At 44.9% G+C, this 26,022-nt stretch overlaps 2 protein-coding genes across 3 annotated transcripts in view; one reads left to right on the top strand and one right to left on the bottom strand.

The window, feature by feature from the left end:
• Positions 1 to 26,022, top strand: part of RFTN1 (raftlin, lipid raft linker 1) — a 180,528-nt gene that overhangs the window by 122,371 nt on the left and 32,135 nt on the right. For both annotated transcript variants that reach the window (XM_051962009.1, XM_051962008.1), the window contains exons 6-7: positions 8,481 to 8,687; positions 19,362 to 19,477. In XM_051962009.1, coding sequence (XP_051817969.1) covers positions 8,481 to 8,687; positions 19,362 to 19,477 — 323 coding nt within the window. The remainder of the gene's footprint in view (positions 1 to 8,480; positions 8,688 to 19,361; positions 19,478 to 26,022) is intronic.
• On the bottom strand, positions 8,698 to 17,287 carry LOC127538306 (uncharacterized). The gene is made up of 2 exons (XM_051962011.1): positions 10,486 to 17,287; positions 8,698 to 10,343 (listed from the first exon to the last, which is right to left on the bottom strand). The coding sequence occupies exon 1, from the start codon at positions 11,562 to 11,564 to the stop codon at positions 10,509 to 10,511; it is 1,056 nt and encodes a 351-aa protein (XP_051817971.1). The 5' UTR covers positions 11,565 to 17,287; the 3' UTR covers positions 8,698 to 10,343; positions 10,486 to 10,508.

Consider the following 26,022-nt stretch of genomic DNA (forward strand, 5'->3'; position numbering starts at 1 on the left):
GGCTGGGTGTAAGGCTCGCGGGAATTTTTCCAACAATATCCACAACATCCTAAGGAAAAGCGGGGGAGGAAACTATTTGGGAGTGGGGGGAAAGTGCATCATCCACATATGGGAAACTGAATGTTTGACTCGGTTGAGCAGCTTGAAGCTCTTTAGAGCCTCCACATTAAGCATTCAGGTGACTTCCTTATCCTGAAGTAGAGTTAAGTTGATCGCCCTAACTGTCCTATGTTAGGTTACTCTGCATGTGGTGCAGGAAGCGCATCCTGACAGAATGTGCCCCGCGCTTGCTGTGGTGAGTGGATTGGAGATGTTTGCTCAAAGCCAGGCATAAAGAAAACTCCATCTATTGCAGAAAAGAGATGGCATGACGGCTTCTAGGATGCAATCCCATTAACCCAAGTTCCCAACTTGCACTCGTTTGCCCAGCGGAGAAACCGCCTTGTGCGTGTATGCTGCCGGCCAAACTTGGGAGTCATTTTGCAGCTCTGTATAGTTCACAAATCCCCATCCTTTGCACTGAGAATTCAAGGAAGCATCCTATTTGTTATCAGAATTTAATGTATCCTCTGATATGTTACTGCTTGTATAATTCTAGCCAAGCCATCTTTTATACATTTCAGGAAATTCTATGCTTTGGTGGTGGTGGTGTTCAGCCAGATCTGACTTTTCATGACTCCATTTGGGGTTTTCTTGGCAGAAATACTGGAGTGTTTGGCCATTTCCTTCCCGAGCTCATCTGATAGATACTGAGGCAAACAGAATTAAGTGACTGCACAGGGCCACACAGGTAGAAGTGTCTCTATAGGGTTTCACCATGTCCTGTTTATTAGTAATAATAGCAAATATTTGCATAGTATCTGGATCTGCAAATTCCCCATGCTGTCTCATTTGTTGTTGTCACAGTAGCCCTTTGAGAGAGGCACTATTATTATACTCATTCTACAGCTAGGGAAACTGAGGCTGAGAGAGATCCACTGCCTTGCTCAGTTTTACTACTCTAGGAAGTAATTACCAGAAGTAAGATTCGAACTTGGGTCCTTCTTATTCCTATATAAATGCTCATTTGTGGAATATCAGGGTAATGCAATAGAAAGAAAAAGGCATTTGGAGACAGGCAATCAGTAAATATTTATTAAGGGCCTACTGTGTGCCAGGCACTGTGCCGAGGGCTTGGGATCCTAGAAAAAGGCAAAAAAAAAAAAAAAAAAAACAACCAGACCCCATTCTCAAGGAGCTCATGCTCTAACAGACAGAGAATCCGAGTTCAAATTCTAGACTTTTATGATGTGACCCTGGCTAAATCACTGAACTTAACCTAAGTATCTTCCTTTTAAAATTAGGAGGTGTCGCCCAGATCCAGCATGCTCTTTCTAGCCGAGTCTGTTTTAAATCCCTCTTGACTCACAGTCCCTGATTGAGCTTTGCCCAACTTCGGTTCACAGCAGCATCCCTTCCACATATTGGCTGCATCCATAATGTGCCAAAGTATCTCAGCATTATTGGGAGTAGCAAGTGCGAGGGCAGGGAGCCAAGACCGAGCGTGGGGAGCCTTGGATCTCCTGGGGCGGGGGGGACCTAGAAGAAATCACAGCGTTCTTATCGATGTTTGGGTCATGGATCCCTTGGGAGGGCTCCTGACCACCATGTTGCATGCCCTTCCCAGAAGGATGTTTTTAGATAAATAAGATCTGCCCAGGCAAAGACTCATTAGGATTGGAGGCAAAGGAGTCTCAAGTTAAAACTGTGCAACTTTGGGGAAAATCGCTTTATTGCTGAGGTGCTGAGTTTCTTCATCCATAAATGAGAGCTGGACTAGAATAGTCTCCGAGGTCCATTTGAGCTGTAGTGTTCTGTGAGAATGCTGATAATGGCTAGCGTCTGGAGAGCATTAGAAGGGTTACAAAGCTCATTACAAATATCTCACTTGATCCCCACCTCAACCCTGGGAGTTGCTTTTATTATCTATCCCCTTTGTACAGATCAGGAAACTGAGGCAGAGTTAGAACGGCTTGCCTGGAGTAGTACAGCTAGGAAGTATCTTAGATAGAATTCCAATTAGATCTGTGAAATCACCAATGTTATCTTTTTGAGTAATGGGACTGTTACGCCTTTGCTCAAGAATCCTCAGTGCCTCACTATGGCAATTAGGAACAAATGCCCACTCCTCAGCCCTGTGCTGATTGCCTCCAGCTGGACCATAGGGACTTGTTCCACACCTTCCTGTACTCTGCATTTACTTTGCCCTCCTTGGGGAAAAAGGGCTGAGTTTTCGACTTTGCTTTTCTGTCTCTAGGACTCCTCCCAGATGCTCAAAAAATGATTATTAGATTAATTGAAGAAGCTCTTATAATTTTTCTGCTCTGGTCTGAAAATGCCTCTGCCCTTCTCCCTGGTCCAAAGTCTTACTTAGAGAAAGGAAACAGTGAGACCTGGGAGCCCTCTCCCTTAATAAATAGCGCCATTTTCTAGACTCCTTCCAGATTTCACTTAATTTTTTTTTAATTAAAGCCTTTTATTTTCAAAATATGTGCATGGATAGTTTTTGACATTCACCCCTACAAAATTCTGGGTTCTAATTTTTCCCCTAGAATAGTTTGCCATTTCCTTCTCCCTCCCATTTTACAGATGAGGAAACTGAGGCAGACAAGATTCAGCAATTTGTCCAGATAGTAAGTGATTGAGGTTGGATTTGAACTCATGAAGATGAATCTTCCCAAGTCCAGACCAGACTCTCCATCCACTGCCCCACCTGGTTCTCCCCGTAGGTGTTGAAACCCCCCCCCACCTTGAGTTTGCCCTGCTTTTCTGTCTGTGTATTTAGCACAACGCATGTAGTAAGCTCACAGTAAATGCTCATTCGTCCATTCCTTGTTTTTCCTAATCCTGGAGTCTCTGGCTTTTTCCTCAGAAGGCAGTTTCTGGCCTCGGCCTCCACAACCCCGCCCCCCTCGGCCGGCTCGCTCCCTAACTTTACTCCTGGGGATGCTTGTGATTGCTCCTTCTCAGAGAGCTCCCTCCCTCGCTCCCTATCTTGCTCCATCGCTCCCTCCCTCCCTCCCTTGCCAGCCTTTTCTCCCCTCTTCTGCTTGCTCTGTTTGCAGAGCATTTAGGTCTACCATTGGGGTCTCCCCCAAGGAGGGTTTAAGTGTTTTCACTCTCCCTCTTCTGGGTTACCTTTTGGAGACTAAATCGGCAATCCTAGCAGGCCCGTCTATAGGGAATGCTGCCCTCCTTCCCCCGTCCTCACTTAATTTACGGGCTTTGTGGGATGGATGGAGGCGCAGAAGGGGAACGTCCTTCTCACCCGAGACCGTGTTCGTAAGTAGAGCTCCCATCCCCAAATGGCTCTCCCCCCAGCGCCTCCAGGGGCTGCCCCGCTGGCCAGGGCTGCGGTTGAGTACTCGTGCCTTCCTTGGGTTTTCTCCAGAATTTCACCCCATCTCACAAAAGTACTTCTGGTCCTGCTCATTGACTTTTATTTCCTCATTGGGGGGGAATTTCCTCATTTCACTTAATGGAAGAGCTCCCTCGGTACTTCCCAGCCCCCTCGGAGCCTGCCCTCCCTCCCCCAAGCCTTTCACTGGCAGCTGTCTCATTTGTGGCCCTGAGGAGCTGGGGTCCTCCCTCTTGGTTCCCCTTCCGAATGCTCCCCTCCCAATTCTGCTTTCGCTTCGGCTGCATGGGATGTTTCGGCAAGTCCCACGAGATGCCTTCTTGATTTATTGTAAAATGAGGGGCTTTGGAAGGGCTGGGGGGGGTCATGCCGAGGGAGAGAGGAAGGAATCCTCCCAGGGGAATCTGCTGGTGGAGAGCAGCCCACCATCTTCCTCCCCATCCTCCCTGTAACAGCCACATCTGGGCAGATACTTTGCTATTATAATATTAATTTGAGAAATAGGGAAACGGGACTGATTTTTCATGGGCTCGGAGCTGTTTATTTTTAAGAGCCAGCACATGGGTGAGCAGATAAAAAACTTGACATATTTTCTGCTTTCTGGAAGATAAATTCAGTAAAGCATCCGTAATCTGTGACTGAGAGCCTCATTCTGTATATGAACTGAGAAACCCATGAGCCTGAGAGAACACCCCGGGAAGGTGGAGTCAGTGGATTTTCTCGAGCTAAAAATCCTCCTTGGGCTTCAATCATTCATTCATTCTTTTCTGCCCAGTGCAGATCTGCTCTCAGGCTGAAAGCGCCAGTCCTGGTCTTGTTTCTTTATCTGTCAAATCAGGAGGTTGGATGAGATGGCTTCTAAGGTACTTTTGAATTTATAACCTCTCTAGGCGTCCCCCCTGATTCTGTTACTTCTCTCCACGGTCCTTTCTCTCTGGAGATATAATTACATTATCTCAGTTTCCCAGACTTTGGGTTATTCTCGATGCTTTTGTCTCCTTCGCCCCAAGGATCGAGTTAGCGGTCAATATCTGTTAATTTTGCCTTCGTAGCATCTGTTGTTATTAACCTTATCCAGAGTTTAACTTGGGGAATCTCCAAATATTCCTCCCAAGTTGCACAAATGTGGGTTCCCAGGGTTCCCAACTCCTGTAAATTACTCAAAGTAACAAATGTATATCGGATATAGAGCGTATTTCATTGGATTCCTCAAAATTGCAAAAAGTACAAAGGATTCACAGGAACTCATAAATGGATGTGGAAAGACCCCCAAACTGGCTGAAACCTTCAAGCAGTGTGTAGTTAGCACACTTGTCTTTCCCAGCTAATGGCTCTCACTTTTCCACCAAGGTCCCTGAGCCCTTCTGGCTTAACACCGCTCTAACATATTTGGGCTCTTTTCAGATGGGAACTAAACTTGGGGTTGCTAATGGGGTGATACCTTAACACCTTTGGCCATGTATACAAACACATGTAGCGTATTCCCTTGGGTGGCCATTAACTGCTTTTGAACCATTAACAGCTATACTCTAGGGGGGGAAAGTGCAAGGGAAAATGTAGGAAGAAGCCCCACTCTTTAAAAAAAAAACCACTATTAGAGTCTAGCAGAATTGGGGGGGTCTCCCAAGTGTCTGAGCTAGCTAAAACAGAATAGGGCTTCTTCAGTTATTGAAAAGCTTCCCTTAGTTCTTATTTAAGATTCTTTTGTGGCATCCCCCAGTCCTTGGGGCTCAGTCAGGAGTCAGACCTCTCAAAGTGGTACCAACAAGCGGAGCCCACAGTCAGGAGGGAGAGAGATGGGATGGTCATTCTCCCAGCAAATGCTCCTTTCCCTTCAAGCTCTTCAGAACTCATCGAGGAGCCCTCCCTGTTCAGTCCCCTCGTGTGAATCGAAGGTGGCCACGGGTCTAGAAGGCAGGTCTGTTACAGGCCGAAGGAGCAGTTGGGCTGGGAAAGTAAAGTGCAGGATGTCCTGGAAAATCCCCAGCAGCCCAGAGTCACTGACAAGTGTCAAGGGTAGCGTACTTCAGGATAATGCCTCCTGGCAAATCTCCATTTTCAGAGGAAGGAGGGACCGAAGGGGCGGCAGAATGGAGGGGCTTATAAAAGAATCATGCACTCGAAACGGGGTTTCTCCAGACATTTCATTACCCCCTCATGCTTGTGAGACATGAAAGTCCTTCAGTATTTCCTTTTCCTTCCTGAAAAATTTATTTTTGTCTCTGGCTGCAATCCTCCATCCTCCCCGGTGAGGAATCAGATGGAGAAACTATCTGAGTGTGCTGCGGTAGATTTATGTCTCCTCCAGTCTGCCTCGCGTCCCCCGGCGTCCCCGCGCCGCTCCGTGGGGGCCCCTTCCTGTCCCGTGTGGCGTGTGTATTGTCATCGGACAGTCGTTCCGCCGGGGCGCCTCTCTGGCCCGTTTTAGCAAGGCCGTCCCTGCCAGCCTCCCCACCTTGCTGAGAGACGGCTGCTGTAATCTGGCCTTGTGACGCCCTGAAACATCCTCCTGGCTCCGCTTAGCCAGGTGGTCTCATAAAGCAGCAGTAACTTGTGTAGGGTCTTCAGTCTGAGGCCTCAGATTATGTGTATATGTATGTATGTGCCTATATGTAGACACACACAAACATATATCTCCACATGCATGTATATCTGTCCATACATATACACACTGTATATAACATATACACACATCACACACACGTGTATGTATACACGTGTATTTATACATACATATGTGTTTATGTAAACACACACATGCATATTTATAGGATCTTAATATGGTCTCTTAAGGTAACAATAACTTTTGTAAGGTCTTTATCCTGAGGCCAGAAATACACACACACATACACACACACACACACACACACACACACACGTATATACACACATCTCTATATGTATATATACACACACTTCACATACATTACACACATATGTATGTTTATATACATATGTGTTTATATGTGTACATAAAAATACATGTATATGTGCATATTTATAGGATCTTAATGTGATCTCTTAGGGTAACAATAACTTTTGTGAGATCTGTAGCTTGAGGCCATATATGTGTGTGTGTATATGTATATCCACACATCTCTATATGTATATCTGTATACATATATTTATATATCTATAGTATATAATATATACATATACATATATTATATACATACATATATGTATGTAAACATATATATGTATATATAAATACATATGCATGCATGTATATGTGCATATTTATAGGATTTTTAATGTGGTCTCTTAAGGTAACAATAACTTTTGTAAGGTTTTTAGCTTGAAGCTATGTGTGTGTGTATATGTATATATACACATCTCTCTCTCTATGTATATTTGTATACATATATTTATATATACATATTATATATAACATATATATACACATGTACATGCATGACACACATATAGGTGTGTATATAGAAATATATGTATGTATAAGTACACGTGCATGCATGTATATGTGCATACTTATAGGATCTTAAAGATAGAGCTTCAAAAGCTCTTCAAGGCTTCAGATCCAATCCTCTCACTTTTTAGATGAGGAAACTGAGGCACCGAGATTAACTAACTGACTTGCTAGTACGTATCCGACATAGGGTCTGAACTCGCGTCCTTCTGACTCCAAGTCCAGTGTTCTCTCGGTTATTTCACGCTGCCCTGTTTTTCAGGGACCCCATTTTCTTGCCTGCAGTTCAGTCTGACCTAAACCAATCCGGCAAACATTCTGTAAAAAACACTTAGTGCTTTGCAAAGCTCTGTGATAGATGGGGTAGGGGTGGGGTGCTGCCCAGACAAAGGAAAAAAAAGGGAGCCGCTCTCAAGAAGCTCAGCTATAAACCACGTCCAACGAGCGTTTATTAGATTAGCCGATAGTGTTGCCGTAGGTTGGGATTTGTGTTAGTGGTCTCTTCCCGGTAGCCTACATTTCCAAATGCCGTGGTCCCTGGGAACTCTGAAGGAGGGGTTGCTGTGCCCCCTTTTACTACTCTCAGCTACTGCTTAGGATTATTAATTTTTTAAGTTTATTTGAAAAGAAGGGTGGGGATTTTCTCATTATTCCCCTAGATATTTTTGGAATCCAAAGTGCATTCCAGACTTGCTCGTACAATGAGGGCTTCTAGGACTGGGTTAACTTCCAGAGCTTGGCTCGGCACGTTACTATAAAAATAGACCTTGGGACTTTGATTATAATTCCAGGTATTCTGCATGCGAGGCTGTTATTGCTAAGCCATGTCCTGTAGCACGTATTTCAGACGGGAGAGAATGTCGCTTGTCAGTTATGATTATTGATTCTTGAGAGAGGAAAGAAGCAAAAAGAGAGTTATAAATTAAATTATAATTAAAATAGCTCAGCTCTAACTCCCCTCCCCTTCCAGTCTTGATCATTTGAATTGACCTGCCCTCTGATCCGGCACATTCATTTACAGAATGTGCTTATTTTTGCTTATTGATGATGTATCGATGATGGCTGGACCCCAGGAAATAGCGCTGTAGCTTATAAATGCAAAGTTCAGAAAGACGGAGACTTCCTAGTATTGAAACCGTTGGAACAGTATTTTTCCCCCTTCCCCATATGGCTTGGAATGGTTGCCTTTATTAAATATTATAGGACTTTTAGAGCTGGAAAGGGACCTGTAAGGGATCTGATTGCTCTAACTTAAGGATGACAAAGCGGAGGCTCATGTCGGTGACCAGATGCAGGTCACCACGTGCCAAAGAACACATCTGAGATTCTGAGCCAGGTCTGGCACCAAAGGTAACAGATCTAGTACCAAAAAAGGGTCCTCCTCACTCTCCAGATAAGACACTGGAGATAGATCCAAGATGAAGGCAGTTGGGAGCCTCAGTGAATAAGGAACTGGACCCTAAACTTTGCCACCGTCCTGCTGAGTTTCCTTATCTGTGCTATTAGCCCCATTTTTCAGATTAAAAAACTGAATATGAACTATTAATGTGTAATATATCTAAAGACTTCCAAAATCTAGGGGTCTTCGGTCAACTAGATCTTTTCATTTTTCATTTTAATTTTCTCCATTCTTCCCTTCTCTCTTCCCATGAACAGAAATGGAGATTTTCACCATTTTCAACAAGCCAAAGAGCCAGCAGCAAAAGTGCCGACAGTACTACACCGTCACCATCCCGCTCCGGGTCTCCAAAAATGGACGGACGGTCAACAGCCTGGACGCCAACTGGCTGGAGCACATGAGCGACCACTTCCGAAAGGGGGGCGTGCTGGTGAACGCCATCTTTTATCTTGGAATGGTAAATGGTATGGAATCTCCCCATTTGGCAACACAGCCTTTCTTTTCATTCCGAGTGTGCTTGCTGAGCAAATACCTTTGCAAGTCAGCAAATGCTCTGAGTTTTATTTCTAATTAACACGTTCCAGGCAACTTCCCTTGAAGCCCAAGACCTCGCTCAGTGTGAACTCCTCCCGGAGCTGCACAGGTGTCTCCAAAATGACAGCGACACATGAGTGACTAGATTGCATTGATGGCAGCGTGGGCCCTGGGTTGCTTTGAAAGGCTTTTAAGGAAGATTATTCCCTGTGCTTGTTAATTACCCCCTGGGATCATGCAGTTCTGGAAGTGCAAATTGTTTGTAGACACTATTACAGCTTGCGGTAGCAGTGGCAGCACCCTGGAATTAAAAGCAGGAGAAGAAATTGAACGACCCAGATTCTTGGGGTTCAGCTGGCATGTTCGTACACCCTGAAGCCTGGATCTGATTGAATCCAGTGCATTTTAAACCCACCACAGAGTGCCTTTCTCTAGTTGGTTTTTATAAAGCATGGCGGCTTTGACTCAGAGCCGGTAGGGAAACGTGCAGGGTCAGAAAAATGGTCCCAGGTGCCTGGTCAAGCTGAATTGTTCTCTCTGTTCATTGTGGGGTATCAACCCAAAAAGATTGTAAAGAACAGTTTTACCTTTCAGGTTGGCGTGTGAACACTTCACTCTTCCATTTCTGTGACCTTAAGCCGAGCGTTTATGTCTTAGTTTACTCATCTATAAAAAGAGAAAAATGCACTAAATGACCTTAAGGGCCGCTTCGGCTCCAAAACTCCTTAGGCAGCAACGTGGATGTTCCTGTTAGCTCTGACCTTTCATGGTTCTCTTACACTTCTGATTTCCCTTAGTTCAGACAAAGCCTGAGCTCAGAGGAACCCGCCTAGAAAATTGATGGTGCCATATTGTATTTAATATATGGAGGAGCCAAAATCTAGCATAATCACAAAAGTTCTGATCAGTAAGGCGGCACATAAAACCAAGAGTCCCCCAGGGTTTTAAAGGTTAGCAAAGACTTCGTAGACATCATCTCATCAGAATCCTGTGAACTGTTATTATCCCCATTTTTCAGAAGGAGAAAATCAACGTCCACACATGTAACAGGCCTTGCCCCAGATTTCACGTCTTATGTATTGAATTTGAACTCGGGTCTTTCTGGCATCACTTCTGTGCACTAACTTCATTGCTTCTCTATCACACATTCTGCCTCAAACTAAAAAAAGTTCCTGGGGCAGAAACTTTCAATTCCAAAGTTTTTTCCTTCTGAAACTTGTCCCTAGCAGTAGCAATAATAGTAAGCATTTATACTGTGCTTTAAAGTGTGCAAAACACTTTACATACGTTCCCTCATTCAGTTCTCATGATGATTACCGTATGAAACAGATGCTTTTGTTATCACACACACCCCTTCTAAGAGAGGCCGGATCACTCAGGCTCGCACAAGTAACAAGTGAGGTAGGATTCGAACTCTGAACTTCCTGGTTCCCAGAGGAGCGTGTGCCCGCCTGCAGCAGTAGGTACATTTCACCCACACACTGTGCTGGGTACATTTCATCCTCCCGCAGTGATGGGTGCATTTCATCCGCCCACTGTGCTGGGTAGGTACATTTCATTCCCCTGCAGTGATAGGTGCATTTCACCTGCCTGCTGCACTGAATACATTTCATCCACCCTCAGTGCTGGGTAGGTATATTTCATCCTCCCGCAGTGATGGGTGCATTTCATCCGCCCACTGTGCTGGGTAGGTACATTTCATTCTCCTGCGTGATAGGTGCATTTTACCTGCCTGCTGCACTGAATACATTTCATCCACCCTCAGTGCTGGGTAGGTATATTTCATCCTCCTGCAGTGATGGGTGCATTTCATCCACCCACTGTGCTGGGTACATTTCACCCGCCCGTTGTGTTGGGTACATTTCATCTGCCCACAATACTAGGTGCATTTTGTCTGCCCGCAGCGCTGGGTACATTTTGTCTGCCCTCTTTGCTATGTACTTTTCATCTGCCTGCAGTGCTGGGTGCATTTTGTCTGCCCGCAGTGCTGGGTACATTTTGTCTGCCCTCCTTGCTATGTACATTTCATCTGCCTGCAGTGCTGGGTGCATTTTGTCTGCCCGCAGTGCTGGGTACATTTTGTCTGCCCTCCTTGCTATGTACATTTCATCTGCCTGCAGTGCTGGGTGCATTTTGTCTGCCCGCAGTGCTGGGTACATTTTGTCTGCCCTCCTTGCTATGTACATTTCATCTGCCTGCAGTGCTGGGTGCATTTCATCTGCCCGCAGTGCTGGCTGCATTTCATCCACCCTCCTTGCTATGTACATTTCATCTGCCTGCAGTGCTGGGTGCATTTCGTCCGCCCGCAGTGCTGGGTGCATTTTGTCCGCTCGCGGTGCTGGGTGCATTTCGTCCGCCCGCAGTGCTGGGTGCATTTTGTCCGCTCGCAGTGCTGGGTGCATTTCGTCCGCCCGCAGTGCTGGGTACATTTTGTCTGCCCTCCTTGCTATGTACATTTCATCTGCCTGCAGTGCTGGGTGCATTTCATCTGCCCGCAGTGCTGGCTGCATTTCATCCACCCTCCTTGCTATGTACATTTCATCTGCCTGCAGTGCTGGGTGCATTTCGTCCGCCCGCAGTGCTGGGTGCATTTTGTCCGCTCGCGGTGCTGGGTGCATTTCGTCCGCCCGCAGTGCTGGGTGCATTTTGTCCGCTCGCAGTGCTGGGTGCATTTCGTCCGCCCGCAGTGCTGGGTACATTTTGTCTGCCCTCCTTGCTATGTACATTTCATCTGCCTGCAGTGCTGGGTGCATTTCGTCCGTCTGTAGTGCTGGCTGCATTTCATCCACCCTCCTTGCTATGTACATTTCATCCGCCCGTAGTGCTGTGTATATTCCATCCACCAGTATCAGGGAGGCAGTGCCATGACATACAAGTGAATTGGATTTGATGCAGAGTCATCTGCATCCAGTGGCCAGAGATAGATCAGGATGGTTGGATATGGACCTGGATGCAGTGGGAGATCTTGGTCTCAAATTCCTCCTTTGTGAAATGAGGATAATAGTTGTGCTCATCTTACAGGAGTGAAGTGAGAATCAAATAAGATGAGGCAGCTCAGAGGTGGGGTGGGTAGAGCCCTGGGCCTGAGGAAGACCTGAGTTCAAAGGCAGGCTACGACACATTCATCTGTGAGAAGCCATGAAATCTTTATGCCTCAGTTTGCTCAGCTGCAAAATGGGGATAATAATAGCACCCAAGGATGTTTTTGAGGATAAATAATACATTTATAAAATACTTTGCAAACCTTGAAGTGCTATATAAATACTTCTTGTTTCTCTGTTTGGAGAACATTATTCTGTTTGGAGTGGGGATCTTCCTTGCCTGCCTCTCTCTCCCTTTGTTTCTTCTTCTATGTCTGTCTCTCTGTGTCTGTCTCTGTCTCTATTTCTGTCTCTTTCTTTCTCATCAATAAAAAGCCTTCAAGATCCTGTTCATTCATAAGAGAATGTAGCCCTCCAATGTCACTTGATTCATAAATGATGGAACCTTGAATTCAAGCTCAGATCTTCTCTTTCTTACCTTCCCAACTCTGCCGTAGCCGCTGCTTTGAGATTTCAGAATAATAATGTACAGAATGTCCTTTCCCCAAATTTGGAAAAAAAAAAAAGAAAAATTAATCATAATATGTTCATGTAACTCACACTCCAGTTGTGAGATGGTTCCTAATGAGATAATTAGTGTCCCAGTGAATCAACCTGGAACAGCTAGAAATGTGTCTGAAAGCTGTTGGTAGTCCAGAGAAACATAATTATTGAGTCTTTATTTCACATTCATCCTCCCCAAAATAAAACTATAGAATCACTGTACATTCCAAAGATCGCTCGGTCAGTCAGTAAGCTGTGGATAAGAGCTCACTATGTGTCGGGAACCATGTTAGTGCTGGGGATGCAAAGAAAGGCCAGAAACATAGTCTCTGCCCTCAAGAAGCTTACTCTCATGAAAATGTACATGCTAGAAATAAAGAAAAAGAAAGAGAGAGAAAGAGAGAAAGAAAGAAGGAAGGAAGGAAAGAAAGAAAGAAAGAAAGAAAGGAAGGAAGGAAGGAAGGAAGGAAGGAAGGAAGGAAGGAAGGAAGGAAGGAAGGAAGGAAGGAAGGAAGGAAGGAAGGAAGGAAGGAAGGAAGGAAGAAAGAAAGAAAGAAAGAAAGAAAGAAAGAAAGAAAGAAAGAAAGAAAGAAAGAAAGAAAGAAAGAAAGAAAGAAAGAAAGAAAGAAAGAAAGAAAGAAAGAAAGAAAGAAAGAAAAAACACATAGCAGACAATAGATAGATGGATGGGCAGATAGATTAGAAAGATAGGCTAGATGGATGGATGGATTATAATAGACAGGGTAGATGGATGGATAGATGATAATAGAAAAGTAGATAATGGATGGAGAATATAAAAGAGATAGACTGAAAGATAGATGGTTGGATAGGTAGATGATAGTAGTTTTTGTGGTTGTTTGTCCTTCATTCTCGAAGAGGACCCTGACATCAGGGAGGCGATGCCATGGCATGCAAGTGAATTGGATTTGCGTGAGGGAGAGCTGGGCAAGTCAGCGGCCTCAGTTTCTCCTCTAGAGCCATCTGGGTGCAATGGCAAAAATAGGTCAGGATGACCAAAGATGGCCTTAGCTCAATAGATGGTAGATGGATAGATGATGGGAAGATATAAAAAGATATAGATAGACAGATAGATAGATAGTAATCAGTAGGAAAATGCTAGCAGTGTGGGAGGAGCTAGGAAAGGACAGAAGAGAGAAAAGAAAGGAGGGAAAGGGAGAGGTAGAAAGGAAAGGAAGTCTGAGAAAAAGGTTGAAAGAAGAGAAAATAAAGAGAAGAGAAAGAAAAAAGAAGGAAGGAAAGAAAGAAAAAAGAGAAGGAAGGAAAGGAAAGAGAAAGAAAAGGAAGAGAAAAAGAAGGAAGGAGGGGGGAGATAGAAGGGAAAAGAAGACTAAGAAAAAGGGAAAGAAAAGAGAAAATAAAGAGAAAGAAAGAAGGAAAGAAAGAACAAAAGAATGAAAAATGAAGGAAAGCAAAAAGAGAAGGAAGGAAAGGAAAGAGAAAGAAAAGGAAGAGAGAAAGAAGGAAGGAGGGGAGATGGAAAGGAAGACTAAGAAAAAAGAAGGATGAAAAAGGAGAAAAAGAAAGGGCAGGAGTAAAAAGAAAGAAGGAAAAGAAAGAACAAAAGGAAAGAAGGAACAAAAGAATGAAAGAAGGGAGGAAAGGAAAAAAAGGGAAGGAAGAAAACAACAAAGGGGGGAAAAGCCACTGCCCCTGCCCTTAAGGATCTTAATGTAGGAGACTAAAGATTCTGGAATTAGAAAGCACAAGGTAAAGAAGAACAGGTACTGAGAAATAGAGAGGCAGAAGTAGGTGGGATCTGGCTTTTTCTTTACCTCCTCGGTAATGCCTGAGCTGTTAGCTGTTAGCGAGTAATTGGCAGGCAACCTGGTCCCATTCTCAGGAATCAGTTGAACGGTGATTACATTTGCAAGGAAATTACGAGTTGATATGACAACTATTTTGCACTTGGTTTGGTTTGTGTCGTCCCTGTAATCAGGGTGCAGCCGGATTATGGCTCCGTATTGTCATCAACTCAATCACGAAGGATGGAGGAACGGGATGGCAAAGGAGGCTTCCCGAGAATTAAGGAAATCCATTCCATCTTTCGCCCCGCCATGTAAACATTTCTGGTGACCTGAATTCATTAGAGAGGGAGTGATATTAAAAAGCAACAACAAAACCCAGCACACACTTATATCTACAAAAGCCTTAGTGCATTGACCACGTATCAAAGAGCTCACGTGGTTCTTAGAAGCACAATAGCACAGAGGTCCGCCCCACCATTAGCTCTGGAGATGGAAAGACTGAATATTGCTGGGGCTACAAAAGGGAGAGCCTTCCCCTGGAAGACCACACTTCTCGAGTTAAAATGGGAAATCTCCTTTCTTCACACCCTTCTTGTAAATCCTTGGCTCAAAAAGGCCAGGTGGCATTTTGCCAAAAAGAAAGCCATCAAATATTTATACAATAACGGGGCAAATGGCTTTTGGTACCCAGTAGGGAAACCTCTTTACCTTAATAAAAAATGCAGTGATAATGGAACGTTTTCTGTAGATGGAGGGTGATTGAACCTTCTCTGCTTTGAGCTTTCCCTCTTCAAGATAGGCCTGCTTATGGATAAATATAAATAGAGGCTCATTAAAATGAGGTTATCTCAGTCATGAAGGTAAGGAAAAAATGAGATGGAAGAGGACAGCCGGGAGGGGCTCTTAAAGCCCAGCCGGCCCCTCTCTTGGACTTCATCAGCGGGTCTCATACTGAACTGCCTTCATATGGAGGGATTGGATGGGTGAATCAGCATTCTGCAGTCAGAATTGCAGTGTATATCCTTAAGGGAGTTGAAGGAAAAGCACCCCGCCCTTCCTTTCCTTCCAGGCCCTTGTTGTTATGAAGTCCTGTCTGACTCTTAGTGACCCTCATTGGCGTTTTTCTTGGCAGGGATACAGGAGGGGTTGGTCAATTTCCTCCTCCAGCTCACTTAACAGATGAGGAAACTGAGGCAGACAGGGGGAAGTGACTTGCTCAGGATCACCCAGCTAGGAAGTGTCAGAAGATGGATTTAATTCTAGGCTCTGTTACCACCTCCCTGCCAAACAAGCCCTTAGGACAACATAAGTCAACTAGTAGTTATTTGCGTGGGAAGGGTTGGGTAGGGCTGGGGACTGGAGAGCCTTTTTCTGACCCCTGGCCAATCCTGGAAACCCTATTACGTTGAGGAAGGAATATCTCAAGGAATGGGGAGTTGTTCTGCCCGTTGGCGTGATGGGGATGGGAGGCCATGTGAGTGAAGACCAGTTTGTCCAGAATGGAGAGTGAGGGAAGGGGGTTAATAACGTTCTGGTTATTAGCTTTCTAATAGCTTCCTAGCTAGGTTGGAACCAGGTTGTTAGCCCCCAAAGAGGAATTTCTCTTTGGTCCAAGAAGCAATAAGGAGTCACCGAAATTTACTGAGTAGAGAGATGATTTGGTTGGTCCTCCACTTAAGGGAAATGCTTTTGGCAGCTGGGTGGGAGGGGAGAATTCAGATAGGAGACTGTACTAGTAATCTGGGCAAAAAGCCATTAAGGTCTGAGCTAAGGTGGTGGCTGTGTGCTTGGAGACGGCTCCTATGTCAGCGATTGCGGAGGGAGAAACAGCAGGATCGGGCCGCTCCTTGGGTAGGGAGGATGAAGGAGACGGTTAAGCGCGAAGGCTTGGAGAAAATGGAGGTGCCCTTGACAACAATGGGGAAGCGTAGCGGAGAACTCTGACGGCTGCCCTTGAGATGCCCGAGGGACATCATTTGAACTCTCAGGTTGAAACGAAGCAGATTGAACCACCCCAACTCCAATGTTTCTTTAAGATTTCAAATTAGGAAATAGACAGTAATCTTTCTCCTCATAGTCTCTCGTGAACACATTCACCTTCGTATGCCTGACCAGTATGTATTATCACCATATAACCAATATGTTCCCCCCAAAACCTGAGGGAGTTCATACTGTGAATGTCTTTTCCGAGGGAATCCTACAAAGTCTGCCTGTTATCCCTAGAATAGGGATAATGCTATACTCATACCTATATAATATAATGCTAACTCTGTGCCCATCAGCTCCTTCGCCATCACTGCTTCCCCCATTTCTTTAGAAGGGGCCTCCTTTTAGCACACACTGTGTCTGTCTGTCTGTCTCTGTCTCTCCACCATTTTGGTCTACTGCATCTAGCGGCTCATGAGTGATTTAGCCTCTAATTCCTAGATCCAGAATAGGCCCATTTCCTCCTGAGTTTAGCTCATCCTCATTATCCTAATTAACTATTTAATATCTGCCGAGTACCTGACGCTGCATTTGGAAAGAGTGTCTGAGATGATGCTCGTAGAAACACAGAATTGGAGAGTTTGGAAGGGGCCTGACCTGGATCCCACAGGAATCCTCCTCTGGTGTACAGAGGAAGCTGTCCAAACGTTCCTAGAGGTTGCCTGGGATGGGGAGCTACCTTGGTTCCTTTAACCGTAAAATACAACATCCACCTCCCAGAGTTGTTGTGAAGGATCGAGGAGATAATATTTGTGAAAGTGCGTAGAACTTGCACATAGTAGGTGCTCAATAAATGCTCTTTCTCTTTGCTCTTATCTTCTCTATGGAGCCAAGCAGAATAAAAGTCTGTTTCTTCATCTAAAGGACAGCTCTGCAAAAACCTGAAACAACTATAATTTCCCCCAGCAGCTGGGAATCCAGCTGCCAGCCTGATTTTATATGGTGATGAGCTCGGAATGATTATTTTTTACAATTTAAAATAAAATAAAAATCATTCCTAGCTCACAGACCATACAAAAAGAAGTCCTGGGCCAGATATGGGCCCCAGTCGTTTGCTACCCTTGGTTCAGACCATAATAGACTTCCCAAGCCTTGATCACGAATTGATTTATGGGGATTAGATGGGGTAGAAAATGTGGGTGGATAAGTCCAAGGCAGCAAATCTTTGGGACTGGAAGGACAGTGACAGATAGAGGGAAGCTTGGAAGTAGAAGATGTGTGTGATACTATACATATGATAATAATAATAATAATAATAATAATAATAATAATAATAATAATAATAATAATAAATCTGTGAGGATAAGTCCAAGGCCGCAGACCTTTGTAACTAGAAGGATAGTAACAGACAGAGGGAAGCTCGGAAGTGGAAGATGTGTATAATAATATGTGCATAATATAATAATAATATAATGAATTCTGTTTTGGACACATTGAGGCCACGATGCTGATGGTGTTTCCAGTTGGAGATGTCCAACAGGCAGCTGAAGATGACTGGGAGAGGAGAGAGTTCAGGAGAGAGAGAAAGGCTGGGTATCTAGAATCTAGAACCCAAGAATAAAACATCCACATGTGGGAAGAAGACACAGATCATGAGTCTAAAGGAAATGAGAAAAAATGGGAGGAAGTTCAGAAGAAAGAAGGGTCACAAAAAGTAGGACCTAGCAAAATGCATGGCATACAGTAGGTGTTTAATAATTGTTGACTTGCCTTGACTCTCCCTTGTCCAAAAGCAGTGTTGGTGTCCACTTCTTTGCTGAGTCTTTGAAATTTGGCTCCTCCCAGAATACAGATGTTAAATATATCATGGCTCCCTTCCTAAGACTTGGAACCTTTGTGGGAGCCCCGCTCTGAGAACCCAGAGACACATACGCATCCCAGTGAAGTGCCAGAGTGGGCCTGGGGGCACAAAGAAAGGCGGAAGACGGCTCACAGGGAGCCCACATTGTAATGGGGAGGACAGTGTACAGATTACTGGGATGATTTAGGATGATTTAGGAAATATGTCATGGCTGTGGAAGGTCATTTTAGGGGGAAACACTGGAGGGGGAGGGGAACAACTCCCCAAAAGGCTTCCTGAAAGAGATGGGAAGGCAAGCCAGGAGGCCGAGGTGAGAAGTAAGAACATTGGGCTTTCCAGTACGCCGCAATGAGAACCCTCGCAAATATTTTGTAGTAAATATTTTATTTATAAAATAAATTATTGTCAATATTTTCTGGAATATAGAAATAGCTACAGGTCCCCATTACACTCTAGATATCTGTAGTACTGCGAATGCATCTGTAGTACTATAGATCCCTGTGGTCCTTTCCTGCATCCTTTGATCCCTTTGGGGTATAGGATTATTTGAGCTGTCACTGGATTTAAAGGGGGTCTGTTGCTTCCCAGAATGACTATACTAATTCATATCTCCACCCACAAATAGGGAATAAATATACCTGCTTTCCTATGGGCCCACCAGGCATTTATCTTTTTTCCTCTTTGGACTGGCTCCTCTTCAGGGTGCTGTTGAAGATTTTGGGGTAGGGGAAAGACATGGCCTTTAACTTAACCCCTCGCTTCATCCTACTGACTGCTAGGGGGTCCACGGGGTTGCCAGGTAGGCTCACTTTCTCGGGGCGGGGGTCTCACTTAGAAGGCCTGGAGAAAGCATTTTCACAGGGGATCTTTGAACTTCATTGTTATCTGACCTTTTAGTAACACAAACATGGAACACAACCAACTTCAGCTCTTGGCACGGGGAAGCTTTATCTGTTTGCTTCCATGGCTACGTTAGCCCGTCCCCTCCCCTCCCTTCCTTCCCTGACCCATGGGTGAGGGGACCGTTTCTGAAAAGGGTAGACCTATTTTGTTCCATGTACCTCCATCCAGAAAATCGGGGGGAGCCCCTCGTCTCCAAACCCCATTTAAAAAAATGTTGTCTTTAAGTGGCTTGAGTTTTTCCCCGGTTGGATTTCTCTCCTCTCCCCCCGCCCCATCCTGAGGTTGTACTCTGAGTAGGGAGGTAAGCGCGTGAAATCAAGTGGTGATTGCTAACAATGAAATTTTGGCTCATAAAATCAAGGATATTATTCAAAACTGCAAGATAAATTAGTCTCATTCATTCTGATGGGGCTAGACTCTATGGCAGTGTGTGCTTTCCTTAATTAACACGCTGAAAAGATGGTCTGATTGGGATTATTAATGGATGCAGTGAAATTTCTGCCGCTTCTCCGGCTTCTGCCACGCCGTTTACAGAAATACTTTTCTTTTTCTCCCCCCGCACAGATTCCTTACATGGCTTGACAGATGGAGTATTCATCTTTGAAGATGTTTCCACAGTAGAGAACAAAACCATGCAGGGCTACGATGCCATTGTTGTTGAACAATGGACCGTCCTGGAAGTGAGTGTCATTTATGATTTCTCTTCCTTTGTTTGTTTGTCCCTGAATTCTGGTATAGAATTTTCTTAACGCTCTTTTGGAGACTAATCCTTCAGCTGTTTTTCAGCTGTTTTCTTCTCGTGGAAAAGCCGGGGTATCGGTAGACCCCCCAAACCACCCCTTCTGCTCTCCATTCTCTTTCTTCCCATCTACCCCTTTAATGTTGATGGTCCTGAATTTACCCTTTCTGTCTAAGAAAGTTGTATCTGACTTCAGAAGTCAATCAGAAATTACTTAGAAAGCACCAGCTATGTGCTGGGCAAAGTAGCACGGGAGAAAGAAACAAGCTGCATTCGAGCCCTGATTTTCAATACGTATATGTATTCTGTGCGAGAGATTGAACTTTTCAGGGCTCCAGACAACTCTGCGAGACTGTTTAGGTTCCAGAAAAGCAGCTGATCTGGAGCAAGTAATTTCCTAAGCCAGGCGTTACCATGCCCATGGCATCCTGGTCTCTGGGGGGGCAGGCCCTGCCCTCAAGGGGCTTACCTTCTGTCTCACATTAGGACTGCGAGTCCATAGTCTGCCTTTCACATTCTTCCATTACACTTCCTCAATTTAAAAAGTTTTACTTGGGAGATAGATTTATCTCACGAAAGGCAAGAGAGGAGTGGAGAGAGAGCCATCCGGACTCAGGAAGTGCCACACAGGGTCTGTGATTGTGCGTCAGTGCCCCTAACAATTTGTGTCCATTTTACAGATAAAGAAACTGACTCTGGGTAAGGTAACGAGGAGGGAAGAGGGGAGGAGGATGTAGGATTCCCTTAGTGCCTCCCTTTGCACCTAGTCCAGAGGCTTAGCATCCAGGGGGTGAGCGGCTCCATGGTGGTAGACGTGCTAGACACGGTGGGAGTGGGAGTCAGAAATTGTGCTCCGCTTTGGCGGTTGCTGGCGGAGAAATCACACACAGCCCCCTCCCCGTGAGTCTGAAACGAGGATGTATGTTTAAACATCCCTGCTGTACTGTAAGGAAGCGGCTCTAATTTTAGAAAGGCACCGAGTTCTTAAAACCAAGGGGTGATAAGCCAGCGACAAAGCCAGCATCTGGGCTGTTTCCATGAGGAAGGAGGGCCGGTCTACGTGGAGCTGCCGGTCCTGGGAACAGGCCCCAAGGGACCTGGACTCGGATGCCCCAGTGAGTACCTGAAGGAGCCAGGTGGGCGCCACCCAAGGACCCGACCTCGGGAAGGCCTCCGCCTTAGCCACGTAGAGTAAAAGAGCCCAATTTTCTTGCATCTGCCCTTGAAATGAGAGGCAGAAGTTGTGGACATAGTGGAAAGAACCCTGGAGCAGCTTACCCACTTACACAGGCTGAACCTCAGCTTCCTCACCTGTGAAACGAGTGGAAGGAGGAAACAAGTAATTATAGCAATAGCTATCATTGATTATACAGCACTTTAAATACTTAAAAAATTATCCCTTTTGAGCCTCAGAACAATCCAGGAAAGTAGGTACTATACCCCCACTTTACAGGTGGGGAAACTGAGGCAGGCAGGAGTTATTGAGTATTTGAACTCAGGTCCTCCTGACTCGAGGGCCGCTATGCTACCTAGAGGCATAAATTTTTGAAACAGGGCTGAAATGCTTTTGTTCCGCCCCCAGGCTTTGCTAACTGTCACCCAAGGGAGACGCTTGAGCCCAACTCCAAAATGAAAAATCAGGGTGGATGAAGGAAGGGTGGATGAAGAGTCCATTTGAGAAAACCATTTGTTCCTAATTTAACCTATTAAAGCAAAGCCAAACCTCCTCTTTTCTCGAGCTTTGTCGGTGTCCTGGGATCTGCCTGGAGGAGGCCATTCTTTCCCACCCCCTTCTCTTTCCCCATCTGAAGAGACTCGAGTGAACGGTTTAGTGGCAGGGAGCCCACGTACGAATGCCGGGCCCAGCCGGACCCAGGTGTGCGGCCCGAGGCGCTTCCCTTGTTAAGGGAGAGCTCGGGGCTTTGCTGAGAACAGCCAGCAGCTCCTGCTGTTCTGTCCAGACCCTCTCTGCTCCTTCCCATGGCTTTCTGCCTTTATGTGAAAAGGGGAGAAAAGCCCCAGCATTCCACACCCACAGAAATGGGGTTTCTAAGTGGATTCTGGGATCGTGGGGCATTAGAGCAGAGTGGGGGCTTAGCTTCTCTGGGATGGCTGTTCCACTTTTGGAAAGCTCAGAGTTTGGGGCAGTTGACTCAGAAAGCCTAATTTTGTGTTCCTGGTCGTGCCCCGTGGAGTCAAAGAGTCATACGTCATTTCAGGTGACGGTCCTTCAAGTATTTGAAGATAGCTCTGTGCCCCCTGAAAAGTCTTCTCTTCTGTAGTCTGAGGATTTTAACCCTTTTTGCTGAACAGATGAGGAAACTGAGTCACAGAGAGAGGAAATAGCAGATATAAGCTGTGGTCAAGATTGAACTTGAATCTGAGACTGTTGGTCTTAATGCTCTTTAAACAATTTTATTGTTGTGGTTTTTCAATTTTTTCAATTGTGTCTGACTCATCATGACCCCATTCTGGGTTTCCTTTGCAAAGATACTGGAGTGGTTTGTCATTTCCTTTTCTGGCTCATTTTACAGATGGGAAAACTGAGGCAAAAAGGATGAAGTGAGTTTCCCAGGGTCACATGGTTAGTATCAGAGGCTGGATTTGAACTCAGGTCCCAGCTCTCTGTCCACCATACCACCTTGCTGCCCATTCTCTCTTAGTACTCTCTATAATATGCTTTTCACTGCCTTTCTTCTCCTGTTAATTTTCACACATTTCTACGTCTTAAGTGACCCTATTATGGCAAACCTCACAGGAAACAATTACTTTAGCTGACTTTTCACAGGAAACCTTGGAAACAAATGGGCATAAACACTTAATAATTGAGCTGGCTTTTTGAAAAATAAACATTTCATTGTGCTGGGCTTGGTATTGGCAGTTGCCTAGATTCATGGTGTCAGAGTTGGAAGGAACCCAAGCCTGGCCCCCACTTTAGAGATGAGGAAACTGAGTCCAGGATAGACTTGCTGCAAGTGACCCACACTGATCTGCAGTGGGGAGTGGGACGGGGCATTTGTCTTATTTTCAGGCAATGACAGTAAAAGGGTCAGTGAATAGACCTATCCGTTTCCCTTAAGTGGTCTGGAACATTCTCAAACCTTGCAAAATCAAAATAAGAGGGAAGCAGACCCCACCCAGCTAGGAACATCCCCTGAGCGCCAGCTTCCCCCCGTTGGGCTCACCAGATGGCCCCCGCTCTTGGATTAGCTTTCTGTCATCCCAGCAAAAAAGGTGGGGGGTGAAAAGCATCCCCTCTTCTGTTCCCATCTGCAGCGAATGGTCAGGGGGAGGTGATCGGGGCCGTCCCTTTGCATTCTGGTTAAAAGTGCTTTCCTAGTGACCACTGACCTCCCTCAGCTCCCACCTGCAGCGGGTGGTCAGGAGGGGGTGACCAATTTATCCCTTTGCATTCTGGTTAAAAGTGCTTTCCCAGTGACCACTGACCTCCCTTAGTTCCTATTTGCAGCCTGGTGGTCAGGGGGAGGTGACCGGGTCCATCCCTTTGATTCTGGTTAAAACTGCTTTCCCTGTAACCACTGACCTCCCTGACTCAGCCTGTCTCCTGGCCCACAGGAAGTGCCTGACCGGCCTTTCTCCTGAGAATCCCCTTCCTGTTTCCTCTCTGCCTCATCCCTCTGTTCCTCCCTGCTCCCAGCATCCCTTCCTCTATGGATGGACTCATCCTGGCTTCACGTGTGCCCCCCTGACAGCAGTACCCCTCAAAAGCCCCCTCACGCCTCCAGAAACAGCCGTCCTTTCCCTGCGGGAAGCCTTTCTAAGGCCTGCACCGGTCCGGGGTCTCCCCAGGATGTCACCCCAAGACGTAAACCCACGAACTTCTACACCAGAAGAGACCTGAGGCGCTTCTGGTCCCGACCCCGTTATTTTAGAGATCAGGAAACTAGCCAAGCTCGTGACTGCCTCACGTCCCTCAGAAAGTCAGGCTCGAGTACGATGGGAAATGAGCTTTCCCCGGCCCCGCATCCAGCCTGTTATTTGATTCATTCGTTCATTCTTTGGCACTTGGGGCCGAGTGACTTGCCCGGTCATACCGCTAGTTAGTGGGAAGCATCCGAGGCCAGCTTTGAACTTCTGTCCTGACTCCGGGACTGGTTTGGTGCCCACTGGGCCTCTGTTATTTAATTTTAATATTATTATTGATTATTACTGCGCTGGGGAAAGGACAGAATCTGCCTACTTTTCCTCAGTAGTCAGGCAAGAGAGCAAGTGAGAGGAGGAGGTGTAGAAGAGGCCATTGGGGATTGGGAAATGGAATGAAATGTTTATCGGTAGGTCATTCGTGATGTCATTTCAACTCTGGGAGGGTCCCAGGATTTTTCTTATTTGATATGTTTTCCTTGAGTTTATAGACCAAAGGGAGAACATTAAGGATAAACCATTGGGAATGGAAAAATGTGTCCAGAGAATGTTTTTCTTTCTTGTTTATGCAAGACGTGATTCGTGACCTATTTGGAGTCTTTTTAATTAGTTTTTAAAAAAGCAACAAGGGTCCCTTAATTGTTCTGAAAACGTTTATTGTTAGTGTAACTGTTCGTCGGTGCGTCGGGGAGTGCCTTCTGCCGCTGAGACAGAGTAATATAAATTCTGTATAAATTCTTCACTGCTTTCCACTGATATATTTACATTTTCTCTCAACAGAGACTGTTCAGTGTTCTTGTCATCTTCCTCCATGGCTTAGCTGAACCCTGGTTCCATAATTCTATGTTTTTCTACTTCTTTTCATTTTTCCTTTCATTATTTGAGTGTATATTATCCATTAGTTGGTTCTTAAGAAATTGCTTTTGCTCTTTTTGATGTAGCTGTTGAGATCATTGCAGTATTCCATTCTGATTTTTTTTTTTGGTGTTTTTGTTTTTGTCTGTCTCTTTGGTCCCTAACATCTTTTCATGTAAAAGTTGCTTTCTGGCAACTTTTACATTTCTTATGAGAATTTTGGACATTTTCTTTCTCGTCAACATTTCTTTGATGATTTTTTGAGAGGATTCACGAGTAGACAAGGCACTCTGCAAATTCTCATTTTCCCAAATAGCTTAGATCTGTAACTTTTTCCAAGTATTTTTCCATATCCATGTTTTTCATTTCATCTTCACTGCCTTGTGAGGTTGAGTTTCTATTCCTCCCCATTATAAAAATTAAGAAAAAGAGAGAGAAAGTCATGAAGTTTTACGAAGTTAGTTAAATGGCCGACCTTAAATTGGGTTATGGGTATAATAGACATCAGAGAGTCTAGTAGATTTTAAGGAAGGGAGTAGCTTGGAGATGATAGTGTTTTGGGAAAGTGTCTGATCATGGCACGTGCATGAAACTAAGTCAAGGAGACTGGCTAATCATGGTGTGAGTGATGAGGGTCTCTCCTAGAGCAGTGAAGGCAGGAATGGAAAGGAAGAGGAAACCAAGAAATATTTTGACAGATTAACTAGAGCAGATGACAGATTGGGGGCAGGGGGATTAACAGAATAAGCCAGTTAGCATTGACTTCATTTTGCCTGTGTCAACACGGTCACAGTGGCCGCCTTTATACCCACGTAGGTCCTGGATGAGTTATGGGCTCAAGTTGGGGCAACTCTTGAAAAGTCCCTAGTTAGAGAAATATTTATCGAGTCCCCACTACATCTGAGTCCCTGTACAAACTTGATTAATAAAACAACATCAGACAGGAGGCATTAATTATCTTTAGACTCGAGGGAAAGAGTGTAGCCATTAAAAATGAATACCCTCCCCAGGTTTTTTTAAGCACTCATCAATAATTTTATTTAGTTTCCAAGCTTCCTGAGGAGTGATGAAAGGCTAAAAATCAAGAGTGAGGTTTTAAGGGGGAATGAGTAGAATAAGACCCTTAAAGGCATCTGGTTACTGTTATATGATTCAGTGACTATAGAAGTTTATATAGAGAGATAGAATATGAGGGGAACATTTAATCCCTTCCTCTCTTTTAATTCATGAGGCACCTGAAACCCAACGGGGTTAAGTCATCTAAGTAGAATGTCTCAGAGGCAAGATTTGAATTCTGGTCCTCTGAATAAAGAGTGTGAAAATTGCCTTGCATAAGAGAGGATAGAGTCAAGAATTTAGTCTTCTAGACTCCAGAAAGTTTCCTTTTCTTCCCTTTAATAAAAGTAATGCACATAAACATGTGCATTCATATTTAGAATATATCATGATAAGGATAGGAAACAGATTTTTTAAAAAGCCTAATGACCATCCCAGAGCTTGAATTTTACATTTTAGCTAGTAAACACTTACTAAGCACCTACTGTGTTCCAGGAATTTTGCTAAGAAAGAATCTCTTCCCTCATGGAGCTTACAATCTAGTACAAAACATAAAAGGAGGCTAAAAGTGGTGGTGGGAGGGAGAAGAGATGTTGCAAGAGAAGGTATTGGGGAACGGGGCCCATGATGGAGTCCAGTCCAGGAATACAGCTGGTGGGAAATTAAGGCTGCCGGAAGCCCTCTTTAAATGGT

This window comes from Antechinus flavipes, chromosome 5, assembly GCF_016432865.1.
Source record: "Antechinus flavipes isolate AdamAnt ecotype Samford, QLD, Australia chromosome 5, AdamAnt_v2, whole genome shotgun sequence".
NCBI lineage: Eukaryota > Metazoa > Chordata > Mammalia > Dasyuromorphia > Dasyuridae > Antechinus > Antechinus flavipes.

Excerpts from the sequence above, each read along its gene's own strand:
- LOC127538306 (XM_051962011.1), bottom strand. The coding sequence starts at position 11,564 with ATGTACATAGCAAGGAGGGTGGATGAAATGCAGCCAGCACTACAGACG.